At 44.0% G+C, this 13,343-nt stretch overlaps 1 protein-coding gene across 1 annotated transcript in view; it reads right to left on the minus strand.

The window, feature by feature from the left end:
* Positions 1 to 13,343, minus strand: part of WDR64 (WD repeat domain 64) — a 155,899-nt gene that overhangs the window by 18,526 nt on the left and 124,030 nt on the right. The window contains exons 18-21 of the mRNA XM_006022889.3: positions 12,056 to 12,148; positions 8,382 to 8,475; positions 7,741 to 7,789; positions 1,802 to 1,956 (exon numbers count right to left, since the gene is read on the minus strand). Coding sequence (XP_006022951.1) covers positions 1,802 to 1,956; positions 7,741 to 7,789; positions 8,382 to 8,475; positions 12,056 to 12,148 — 391 coding nt within the window. The remainder of the gene's footprint in view (positions 1 to 1,801; positions 1,957 to 7,740; positions 7,790 to 8,381; positions 8,476 to 12,055; positions 12,149 to 13,343) is intronic.

Here is a 13,343-nt window from a genome sequence, read left to right on the forward strand (position 1 = left end):
TTTTCTTCTGTACTGCAGCAGTTCTTCACGTGGTATCTGGGTGGCTCTTTCAAACGGGTGATCTATATTTCTGGAGGAGTGTCCTTGTTTGGTGAAAGCCTTTTTGAGATTGGTGAGGTGGCAATCCCGGGTGTTCTCTTCAGTACAGATGCAGTGGTATCTGAGGGCTTGGCTGTATATCACAGCTTTTTTGGTGTGTTTAGGGCGATTGCTGGTTCTGTGCAGATAAGTATGTTGCTCTGTGGGCTTCTTGTATAACGTGGTGTGTATTTTATCATTTTGGATACTGACCATCATGTCTAAAAAGGAGATGTTGGTGCTGGAGTATTTTAGAGAAAGTTGGATGGAGGGATGGTGATTGTTGAATTTCTGATGGAACTCAATCAGAGATTGCAGGTTCTCAGTCCAAATGATGAAGATGTCATCGATGTATCTTAGGTATAGTAAGGATTTGATGGTGCAGTTCTTGAGGAAGTCTTCTTCCAGGTGGCTCATAAAAAGGTTGGCATACTGTGGGGCCATTTTAGTGCCCATAGCTGTTCCCATCATCTGGAGGAAGTGTTGATTATTAAAAGTGAAATTGTTGTGTGTGAGGATGAAGTGTATAAGCTCAGTGATATCTTTGGGTCTGTATTCTGGGTTGTAATCTTGTTCCTGTAGATATGTAAGGGGGTGCCATCCTGGTGTGGGATGTTGGTACATAGGCTGGTAACCTCCATGGTGGCTAGGAGGGTGTTGCTGGGAAGGTGGTCTATGTTTTTAAGTTTCTGTGGAAAGTCTGTAGTGTCTTGAACAAAACCTGCTTTGTGGGTGATGAGCGGTTTTAAGATTGATTCAACGAAACCTGATATTTCCACAGTTAGGGTCCCATGGTTGGATATGATAGGTCTGCCAGGGTTCCCTTGTTTGTGGATTTTAGAGAGCATGTAAAAAGTCCCCAGGTTAGGTAGTGTGGGGATCAAGGTCGTAGTTTTTCCACAATTGCTTTTTTTGCTTCTGGGATTTCCCAGTAGCAAAATTTGATCTTACACTGCAAATTTGCAGTGCAGAATACGTTTTAACATTCTGCGCATATAGTTTGTGGCACTGCAAAGAGGCTTGCAGTGCAACAAACCGCACAAGCCTGCATGTCTGGATATGGCTATGGGCTTTAATTTAATCCTGCCCTGACTTGTAACCCTACTGATGCCAACTGAATGGTGCAACTTTAAATCATATCCAATACTCTTCATTTACACATGTGCACAGTCCATTATTTCCAAATTATTTTGGAAAGCGTGTAACATGACAGATTTCCTCTTGAATTTGGGGGCAGTAGGCTCTGCCTTGCCCATTACTTAGTCTTACAAGACAAAGAAGGTCTTTGAAAACAATGGCCTCCTAGCAAATTGTTTATCTTAACAGTTGGCTACAATCACTCTAAGAGTGGTGTCACACGTTTAACTTAACACTAAGTACATTTAAAATGGGAGCAGACACACAATCAAATAATTCCGTAGATGAACCTTTTCAGGGAAGGGTTCTCTCTTAACATGTACTAACTTAAATATGGTCACTACTTTCCAGTGATTTGCAACTGCTGCAAGTGAACGTGTGACAGGGCCCTAAGGCACGATTCTACTTAAACTTTCCCTTGCTACAGATGTTAAATCAGGACCAATTTGTGCTTCTTAAAATAAAGAAAAGTTAAAGGGGGAAAAAAATCCCTCCTAGTCTTAGTTGAAAGTAGATTGTCAAAGATAGGTAGCATTTTCCTCCTCCTTCACCTTAGTCCCATCCTACAGACCATCAAATATATTACCTTTATATTCCACAGATAGATGTTTCCATTTTCATGAGCAGAAGCCAATATTGGTGAACGTTTATATCCTGAGAAGTTTTTGGATATTCCAGGTGCTTCTCCTTTGGCATCAAAGAAGCTCACGCTCTTAGACTTGACTGTCTCTTCCACTTCTCCTTTAGAACATAAATTGATATAATCAGTCACACTATATTATTACCATAGTTTTTACAGTGTGTCTTGAAAACACACATAGAATCATAGACTCATAGAAAATTAGGGTTGGAAGAGACCTCAGAAGTTCATTTAGTCCAACCCCCTGCTCAAAGCAGGACCCTCACCAGCTATATCATCCTAGACAAGGGTTTGTCTAGCTGGGTCTTAAAAATCTCCAGTAATGAAGATTCCACATCTACCATTGATGAATTTCTAACCTAAACTTCCCTTGCTGCAACTTGAGACGATTGTTCCTTGTTCTATCACCACTGAGAACAGTCTAGCCCCATCCTCTTTTGAACCTCGCTTCAGGTAGTTGAAGGCTGCTATTAAATCCCCCCTCAATCTTCTCTTTTCCAGCTGAAATAAGCCCAGTTCCCTCAGCTTCTCCTCAGCTGTCATGTGCCCCAGCCCCCTAAACACTTTGAATACCCTCCACAATGAATCCTCTCCACTTTGTCTACATCCTTTCTGTAGTACAGGGCACAAATTGGACATAGTACTCCAGATGTGGCCTCACCAGTGCTGAACAGAGGGGAAGAATCACTTCCCTCGATCTGCTTGGAACACTCATACCGATGCAGCCCAGGATGCTGTTAGCCTTCTTTGCAACAAGGACATACTGTTGGCTCATATTCAGCTTATTGCCCACTGTAAGCCCCAGATCCTTTTCTGCAGAGCTGTGGGTTAGCCAATCAGTTCCCAGCCTCTACCAGTACATGGTACTGTTCCATCCGAAGTGCAGGGTTTTGCCCTTGTCCTTATTTGAACTTCATGAGATTTCTTTTAGTCTGATTTTCCAATTTGTTGAGGTATCTCTGAATCCTAACCCTACCCTCCAGCATATATACTACTCTACTACATGAGCACACACACACGCATGCGCGTGCGCATGCACACACACACACACACACACACACACACACACACACACACACACACCAGGAAACAAAAAGCATACAGCAATGGCACAACCCTAAGAAAAATAAAGCACTTTAAAAAGGAAACTCCAGTACTAAACCAGAACACTGCTGAAGGTATGTTATAAATCCTGGGAAAGAGCAAGTGAGAAAATCCAGAAATAATCTTTAGAGCAGTCCTTGCAATATCTAGGCCAGATTACAGAGGTGGGACATGCCCTATTCAGAGTAAAGCAGCAAATTTGAAGGAGGCCGCTTGCTTGTCAAAGATCTTCATTGTAGCGGAAATGCAGGGTTTCAGCAGTGGTTGCAGATGTAGGTGGGAGTGGCCCTGCTGTGACACTGCATCCTTGGGGAGAGGATTCTAGAGCAAATCAGAATTTTTCTGATGAAATGAATTTTCATAAAAAGTGTTGGCTTTTTGAGCATGAAATAATTCATTGGATATATCTTGGTTCAACAAACTTTTACCAAAAACCAAGGCAGGGTTTCCCTGGATCCCTGAAATACCAGGCAGGAGCTGGGGACCCTGGGAGATTCCTGCAGCTGCTCAGTGAATTTGATGTTCTTAGTTTCATGACTGGTACTAGCATGTGACTTTCACCACAACCAAGTTACAAACATTGAGCTTTCTTTCAGAGCAGCCACACTACTTTTTGACCAGCTCTCAAGGATGCTGGTTCTCTTTCTCACACAAAAAGACCCTGCGCAAAGCTTGTTTCCCCACTACTTACGGCCTTGGCTGTCTGTATTTTACCCACTGCTCTTTTGTATGCTTTGGTTTTTGCTTGTAGCTGTGTTGGTCTAAGGACATAGGCAGGCTTCTTTGGGTAGATGTGATATCTTCTATTAGACCAACTGAGTAGTTGGAAAAAAGTTCTTTGCAAGCTTTCAGGCACAAACACCCTTCCTCAGGCATAGGGAGTCTCTGCTGTTCTGAGATCTCCAAGGAATGAAAGAAGCTAAATCACCAGAAGGAAAGTCCCTATGACCCAAACCACACCTAATGGATCCAGACCGTGCCAGGACAAGAAATGCAAAACCTGCCAACACATCTGCACCACTCCCACAATAACCACACCCCACAACAGAACCATCTCCATTCCTGGATCTTACACCTACACCTCCAGAAATGTAATCTATCTCATCCAGTGTACCAAATGCCCCGATGGAAAACATGCAGGAGAAACCAAATAACAACTGCACACCACCATGAACCCACACTGAAAATCCATCAAAGACAAAAATATCCAATTACCTGTGGCACACTTCTCACAGGACAATCACTTCCTCTCTAATCTCTCAGTTCTAATCCTAAAAGGGAACTTACAAAACACCTTTCATAGATGAGCCTACAAACTTCACTTCATAAATCTACTGAATACAAAAAATCATGAACTCAATATAGACATTGTATTTATGACACATTACAACCTGCCTGACATCTGATCCATCATTCATCAGGTACCTGCCTGACCTTACCGTTTACACTTTTCTTCCCCCCCACTTCCTTCCCTCTTTTTCTACCCTTTGTCTTCCTAATTTCCAGCTATTTACTTTTTCACAGACTGCCTCTTTCCTACCTTGGAGAACTCAACTACAGTAGAGTCTCCCTTACTTACCTTTGGCATTATTTCACCCTTGTTTTCCTCCTCTCTTTCCATTGTTTTCCTAATTTCCACCTAGTTACATTCTCAATGACATCCTGTCACACTTTTAGCTTCTTTCATTCCTTGGAGACCTCAGAGCATCAGGGACTCCCTATGCCTGAAGAAGGGTGCTTGTGCCTGAAAGCTTGCAAAGAACTTTTTTCCAACTACCCAGTTGATCTAATAAAAAATATCACATCTACCCAAAGAAGCTTGCTTCCCTTTGTATGCTTTGGCACTTATGCACAGGTAGCAATTCTTTTTGCCCTTCAGTATAAGTACATATGTGTATGTGCCTAGACTGAGCATATGTAGAAGGCTACTTACTGGATGGATGAACACACATGCTCATTCTGGATATGTACCTTCATGTAAATCAAGGGAAGCAGCTGGTCAGAAACCCAAATCTAGCAGGTATCAGACTTTGGAGGAAGAACAGAGACCTTCCATATTTTAGCCCCAATAATTGTGTAGTTAGGACACTTACTCATGAAGCCAGAGACCCAGGTTCTAGGTCTGTCTTGCCCTGAGGGAAATTGAACTTTTATCTCTGACTTCCCAGCATTGTGTTCTAACTCCATGGCACTATCCTATGCTCCTTTTGAAGCTGGGCCCCTGGGCAATCCAGAGAAGATGGTGTGTAGAATCAGGAGGAAAAAACACAAGACAGAGTATGGGGCTTGGTGCAAAGGATGTTGGCTTGGTAGGGAACAGGTTCTGGCTCCTGACCCCACTGGCATAGAAGCTTCTTGATAGCACTGCTCTCTATCCATTTTATCCAATGGCAATTAAATGCATGGGGAAGTTGCTGAGCCTGATTTAGTGAGGAGGGCCTAAAGCAGGGATGGGCTATTACTTCAGCTGAAGGGCCACTTAAAGATTTTTGGTGAGCTGTCATAGGCTGCAAGGGTAGCCCCGCCCCTTGACAGGTGCCCCATTCCCTTGTTGCCATCTTGGAACCAGAAGTTCTGCCCCCTAACCCCTGACTTTGCCACCAGATGTCCTTCCTCTTGCCCCAGGAAGTACTAGGGGGGGATCTTGGAACTGGAAAAAACCAAATCATATACTAAAAATCAAACATCTACTATAACTATTTTAATTTTATCTCAAAAAATATTTTTCCTGATTTACGTGTGTTTGTGTAGTATATAACAAGGTGATTGCATAATAGCTCAAAATGAAGTCTTATTTTGTATATTGTGTGTGGGGGGGTATGTGGAAAGTGTGGGGGGGTGGGCTATAGTTGGGGTGTGTATGTGTGTCTGGTGGGGTGTGTGTGGGGGGTATGAGGTTTGTGGGGGAGGTGTGTGTGGGTGAATGTGTGTGGTGGGGGAGTGGGGGCATGTGTGGATGGGTGTGGGTGTTTATGGGGGTGGAGGAGGCTGTGGACAGGGAGTGGGGGAGGCTGTGGTGAGGGGAGGGGAGGCTGTGGTGGGGGGGGCTGTGGCTGTGTGAGGTTTGTGGGGATGTGTGTGGGAGAGGGTGTTGGATTTGTGGGGTGTGTGTGGGGGGGAAGGCTGTGGGGTGTGTGTAAGGGTATGGGTATGGTGGGGTATAGGTGTGTGTGTGGGCCCTGGCCCCTCCCTCCCATGGTGCACAGCCCCTGCCACTAGCGGGCCCTTGGGGCACTAATGGCCCATGCAGGCAGAGAGTCTCCCAGAGGCACACAGCTCTGGCCAGTTCCAGGAGCTGCAGATAGTAGCAAGGTGGTGGTTCCATTGCACAGAGCTCCTGGAGGCTCAGTTGCAGCTCCCAGGACCTGGCCAGAACTACACAGTGTGGGGCCCTGCGTGATGGAGCCAAGGGCTTGGACTGCTTTCTGCTGCCACATGCAGCTTCTGAGAATCCACTGGGAACCAGGGAGCAAGGCTAAGCCAGCCTGGCTCCATCACGCATGGCTTCCCCCCAGTGGCATGCAAGTCCCAGAAGCTGTACATAAGCCATGGGGAGCCCTGTCTAATGGAACTAAGCTAATCCAGGCTCCACGCTCCTGCTGCCCTGCTGGGCATGGGCCCTGTTCTTTTGGCTTCATGCTCCTGCTGGCCCTGGCCCTGGCCCTGGCCCTGGCCCTGCGCTCCATCCTCCTGCCCAACTACAGCTTTCCCCCACCCCACTTCCTTACCTACTGCCTGGAGCACTGCAGCAGTGACAGGAGAAGGAGCCACTGGAGGCTGGGGGAGCCAAGCATTTTCCTAGGTGGCTGCAGTAGTGGCAGCAGCAGTAGCTCTGCCTGAAAGCTGTGTGCACAGGCTGGGGCCAGGGCTGGCTCCTTCCCATGCATGAGGATGGGAGTGGGCAGGGTTTGGCAGCTGCCAAATCAGCTGGCAGGCTTTGGAGACTGGACAGGCACCTGGTTGAGTTCACCTGACCCTAGGTTTGGTGACCCTTTTCTTGCCTGCCAGGGTCAGGGGGTCAGACTAGATGGCCCACTGAGGTCCCTTCTGACCCTAGAATCTATGAATCTATGTGGCCTGTGGGTCATATTTTGCCTACCTCAGCCTAAAGGCTCAGGCTTTGGCTTCCTGGGGGAGATCCCTAACTATTCAGTTATTAGGGTTAAAATACAGGAGTGCTCTCACCCTCTCTATCATTTTCCTGTGACTTATAGTTAGGTATATGGCCACATGCATTTATGCTTGCTTGGCCAATGCATAACCCTACTGTACATACTCAGTCTATGCACAAAATCTTACACAGCCATGGCAAAAAGGCAGAGCCAAATACAGCCAGGTAGATGGCTAGAAAACTGCCATTTAGATCACAAAGGTAAAGAGAAATCTGTCTCATGTCTTGACTGTCCTCTGGGAAACAGCTTGCTGTTCAGCTGGGATTAAGACGACCAGAAGAATAATTTGACAATTCAGCACCAAATGGGCATGGGGACATCAATGGCTGCACAGCTCCAATTTTTGTGCTCCCTCTCCTCCCCTTCCTGCAAACTTGATGAATGAGGCTGATGCCCTGATTCCCACCCCGCCTTTGTTCTATTATTGAAGATGACTCCTAATGGTGTTATCAACATACTGCTATTTCAGCCCTACAGTCTCACTATCTGCCTCAGCTGCCTTCCACAGCCACTAAACACCAGCTTGGGCACAACAGGAGCTGAGCAACACACAAATGGACAAGGAACTGTCTTTCATCCCCTCTGGGACTTTTATAAGCTTTATCTTACCTTCTGTATCTTCTGTTATTTTAATATTTACTTCACTTTTCAGATTCTCCTAAAAACAAGGAATAAAACAAATTAAATTAACAAATGGAAAGCAGGAGAGTACACTACTAACCCACTACTAATACACCAGACTAACACACCAGACATACCCAGGAAAGGAGTTCTGTAGACTGAAATTCTATGAGAATAAACTAAATCTGAGAGATGCTGATGTGAGGTGAGAGGTATATATTTTCCAAAGTCTCATTCATTTCTGTGGGACTAATGAGAGGGCACACAGGCAGAATATTTCTCCTTTAAAGGAGATTTTTAAGGGTATAAGTGAATTGAAGCTGGGCACTGATGTGAACTCCTCATTAGTTTATTTTAACCAACGTAGATCTGCAGCTATTTTCTTTGCATTAAGCAAAGAGGAATACAACTGCAAAATCAGCAGAAAAGTTTATCCTTGTGAGGCTCCATTTCAGGACTCCAGCAAAAATAACTTTTTGAAAACTTCACGCTGTACCTTCTCTAGGTTTGTATACTACAGAGGTAGAAAGACTTCTGAATGGCAGCACTAATTTTGGCCAGCCACTAACCCCCCTGTTTTTATTCAGAGATTTGTCCAGAATGTAGTGCAAACCATCAAGGCAACATACCTTCTTCAGGCTCACATGGCTGTATTCAGGGCCCTGTATGGCAGTGATATCACTCATAAAGAGAGAAACAATCGAGGACCTGGGAGTAGCGTGCCTGTATGGAAGAAAATGTCCAGACAAAGATGGCTCAAGATACATTATAAAATATGGGAAACCACTAACAGTTTCAAAAGCTATGTAAGAGCTATGTCAAGTAAGAATAAAAAATAAAAGGAAATGCCTCAATCTGTTAAGCTGATTTTGCAAAGAATTTAGAAATTGGCATAGGTATCTGAGCAAGATCTGCAGAGCCAGCAGTCATGGGATCTACACTGGTTTTCAGGCTGCAGAACCCCACTGAGACTGTGCAGCAAATAAGTTTTCTCTTTATTGATTTTCAAGTTAAAAGGAACTGATCACAATTCCCAGCTGTCTGTGCCACTCCTACCGTGGTGCTGCTTGATGTCACAGAAAGCAGATGTTTGATGTTTAATTGCTAGGGGTGTGCGAAATGGGCCATGCTTGATTCAGATTCAGCCCAAACTGGGGACAGTGATTCGAATAATTGATTTGAATCAATGTCCCTGATTCAATTTGGCTGAATCCGAATCTGAAGATTTGATGCTGATTCGGAGAATCAGCGATTTGGTCATAGACAAAGCTTTAAATGTTTTTTCTACATACCTTGAGGTACCAGGCACAGCTCGTGAACACTGCGATGGTGGGGCAGATGAAGTATCCCACAGGAGTGCAGAGGGCTCCCCCGTGTGCCTAGTGGTGAAGATGGAAATGGATGTACTTCTGGTCCACTTCCGGGTCCACCGCTGAGCACACAGTGAGGACCCCCCATGCCCACCCAGCTCAGCGATCAGCTTCAGGGGTGCCCCAGGTGCCCCCTAGACCCAGGAGGCATCAATTGCTGAGCTGGGGGGGGGAACAAGGGCCCCCCCCCCAGTGCCCTCCCCAGCAGACCCAGAAGTGGACTGGAAGTGCTTCTGGTTCATTTCTGGGTCTGCTGCTGAGTCCACTGGGGACCCCCTCCCTCACCGCCACACTCCTGTGGGACACTCCATCCACTCCAGCATCTCAGCATTCACAAGTCACCTGGTACCTTGAGGTATGTAGAAAAAACATTTAAAGCTGTGTCTGTGTCCAAATCATTGAATCTTTCCAAAACTCTCCAAATTGATTTGGAGGGTTCTGATTCGATTCAGAGAGATTAAAGGGTCTCCTGATTCGACTCAGATTCAGAGATTCAGCCACCGAATCATGCTGAATCTCTGCCGAATCGAATCAGTGACTGAAGTTTCGCGCAGCCCTATTAACTACCTATTCTCTTTTTCATAGGACTCCTGTTTTAGCATGGGCCTGCTCAAGGGATGAATTAGGGTTGTATAATTTAGGAGACTTGTCTAAAGGGCTCATATGTCATCTATTAAAAAGCCAGAAGGTGTGTATTATGAGGCAGCAGGCTACAGAAAGAGAAAGGATTATCTCATAGTCTTATGGCTTAGGCAGCTGAATGCTGCCCTGGAGAAGTGGGGTTTTTGAAATGTTGTTTCTATATAACTCCTATATAATACGTTTTTTGCTATGTTGTTTCTATATAACTCCTATATAATACTTGAGCAAGTCTTTCAAGAATGGATATTAGTGGCATGTTTCTCACTTTCTGGACATCTAATTTGATCTCTGATTTGCAGAAATGCTAAATGCTCACAGCTACAAGTAAAGTCAATGGAAGATGTGCTTTGAACATGTATTATTCCTAAACACTTTGGCAAAAAAAGAACCTAGCTTCAAGTTATCTCAAACTGGTTTCTCATATGTAAAAGAAAGATAATAGTTCACCCAAGTCTTACAGTGATATTATGAAAATTAATTCATTTTTGTGAAGCACTAATATTTTATAATGATATGTGCTACAAAAAAATCCATAAGGCAATAATTTTATCTTTAGAGCAGGGTTGGAATAGTAAGCAGTAAACTAGGCATAGGCCCACAAACTGAACTGTAAGGAAGAAAACTAAGGGTGTAGTAGCTGGTCCTTAAGTTAATTAATTCCCATTTGTGTGAAGAAGGAGTCAGAAAACCTATAGAAAAAGTAATAATTCTCATTTAACTAAAGACTATCATAATGTATGTACCAATTAGAGAGAATTAAAGTGTCACCACCAACCTTTATTCCTTAATGTTTCAGTACTTGACTTTACAGCATTACAACAATTCTTTTAATGTAATTTTTTGTGTATAGTGGTAATAAGCTTCCCATTTGGCCAGAAATATTCATAGACAAATTATGACATATAAATCATGTGCGATTCAATGCCTTTGCTAAACCTCATGCCTCATGTTTCATTTGTATCAAGACTTGACTCCATTTATTTAAAAACAAACAAACCAAAACCTCAACATGTGAAATCTGATCATGATATTTAAATGAATATACTTGGATCCTACTGAAAAGAAAAGGAGAAAAGGTCACTGGAAAGCTGTAATGTTAAAAGGCTGATTAATACTTTATTGAGTGGTTATGGCACATTTTAAGTGTAGCAAGTGCGTAAGCTGCTTTAAGGATTTGGAACAACATAAGACCATAAACCACCCTAAGGATTCAAAGAATATAAAGCTATCTAATTGCTTAAGTTCTTGAAAGTGCATAAGTATTTAAACCACATTACATCATAGAAACATACCTTAGTATTTACACTTTCTGAAGACATCAAAGTATGACCTTTTGATATTCTATCCTTCATGTTAGTAGATCAACTTTGCTAATTTCTGGCTAATTTTAAAATGAAACTTGGAACCGTACTACTCAATGGGTGTGTCAACACATGCTTTTACACACAGCTAAGCTTAATGCGCATTAGCCTAATGTGCATAAAGGTGATTTAGCCATGTATCTCCATGTGCACACGCTAGTGCTCATTAACGTGCATGTGTGGACCAACTGGAACTAAAGTTATTCCCAAGTCAATGGGCGCGTCCAGCACTAATAGGCATTAGCATGTCTACACGTTCGCTAATGTGATTTAGCTATTCGTGCATAAATTTGATACCTGATTTATGCAGGTATCAAATTTAGGCTCAAATAGCCTTAAATCACCATTTTAAGGTGCATTAAGGGCACGCACATGGAGACCCATGACCTTAACGCAGCTTAAATCGGGCTAACGCATATTAAATGTGCACACATAGACACATCCAGTGAGGCCAAATGGCATAGTACTTTCATTGTCTGTGAAGAGTACTTGACTATGGAGAAATAAAGAGCCCCCACCCAGAGCTTGCAGTCTTGGAAACAGAAGTTGAGAAGGTAGGATGTCTGAGAAAACTTGAAAGAGGGAACAAGCTGGCATTTTACAAGATATGACTACTAACTCTTATGAAGTAGAATTGAGTCTTTGGAGGTACAGTACTTGATTAAGAAAAAGGCAGTGGCTTTTTGAAAGGACAAAGAGAGGACATTACACTTGAGTGCCAACACCTAGAGAGAAAGTGAAGAGGAATGGCCACGCTAATTGTATGTTATCTGGATTAATCAAATACAGTTAAGACAACCCAATTCTTCTCTAGATTACCCCAGTGTAAATCAGTGATGTTGGACAGTGATGTTCGGCAGTTTAGCTGAGGAAAAAAATTAGGTTGAATGAAGTGGGTTCTTCAGTAATCTAGTGTGTCAATTTCATTACCTGGAAAATGAGGCAGGTGGGAAAAGGAAGAGCAGAGCAGTGACTCCAGATACTTCGGGGGCAGAGGTCTGATTGCACTGACGACTTCTCCACCTGAAAATAAAGATGTTTGCACATGCTGTCTCTCATATTACAATCTGCACGCCATTTCCTGATGTTCACTGTACTGAGATAAATTTAAACTGTAACACTGACATTCTGAAGAATAAAATGTTTCATTTCCTAGGGCATTTCATACCGTAAATAGTCAGGGTGTTATCTAATGGACTGGCATCTTCAAATTGGAGGCCTTTTAACTTAGGCTCAGTATGTTCTATGCCAATGCAAGCATCTCCACCAGGAACACAAGATATAAAATCTTGGAAATTGGAGGACCAGCTCAGAAGAAAAAAAACTTTCATTCCTCAAGGTCCTACTTCAGAGGTTGGGCAAGAGTTAGGGTAGAGTGGCACATTAGAGAGTTAGGAGCTCTCTAATTCAGAGAGCTCTCTGGTTCAGAGAGGTAGGAGCTTTCACAGGCAAGAGCACACTTCATCAGATGCTAGGCATTAGTATTCAAGGTAATGTAAAATAAGTTAACTTAAGCAAAGAATTGCAATATTCCCAGCATTCAATCCAGACATCTAAGTCCTGCCTTCATTATCTTGCTTTCCTATAACATTTCCTCTTTCCCTGCCTTCTGTGCAGCCCCAGTAACTGCTCTTCCCCTGAGCCTGCATAGGAGAGGACTGAGGAGCAGAGGTGCAGTTAAGCTCTTTTTTGTTGGGAACAGATAATACTCTTGTACCATGTCACAGACCCAAGAATTTAATTCACAATTGCCACTGTTAAGTCTGTTGCTGATGGCAGTTAAGTACCAAAGGAAAGACAGCATCTCATCATGAATCCGAACAACCACCATCAATTTCCTGTTGCCTCCTATCTGCTTAACTCTGCTCACCCTTTTGGGCCAGATGAGTGGCATAGAGCCCCTCTGTGAGTTGGATTTGACTGTGTGGCCCAGCACTGCACTCTCCCTGCTCTGGGTGCTGGGTTTAGATCCTTCTGCCCCCATGCACTGGTATTAAGCCCCAGTGGCCCAGCGCCACACCCTCCTGTCCCCCTCTCCCATGCTGGGATTGGGTCCCAGTGGCCTGGCACCACGCCCTCATGCTGGGACTAGGTTCTGGGAGCCCAGCACCACCTCTTCCAATATCTCATGTGCTAGGATTGGGTCCCGGTGGCCTGCCACTGCCCCCTCCTGGCCTGCATGTGCCAGGATCAGGCCCTGTGCCCCAGCACTGCTCCT

This window comes from Alligator sinensis, unplaced genomic scaffold (assembly GCF_000455745.1).
Source record: "Alligator sinensis unplaced genomic scaffold, ASM45574v1 scaffold534_1, whole genome shotgun sequence".
In the NCBI taxonomy this organism is placed as follows: domain Eukaryota; kingdom Metazoa; phylum Chordata; order Crocodylia; family Alligatoridae; genus Alligator; species Alligator sinensis.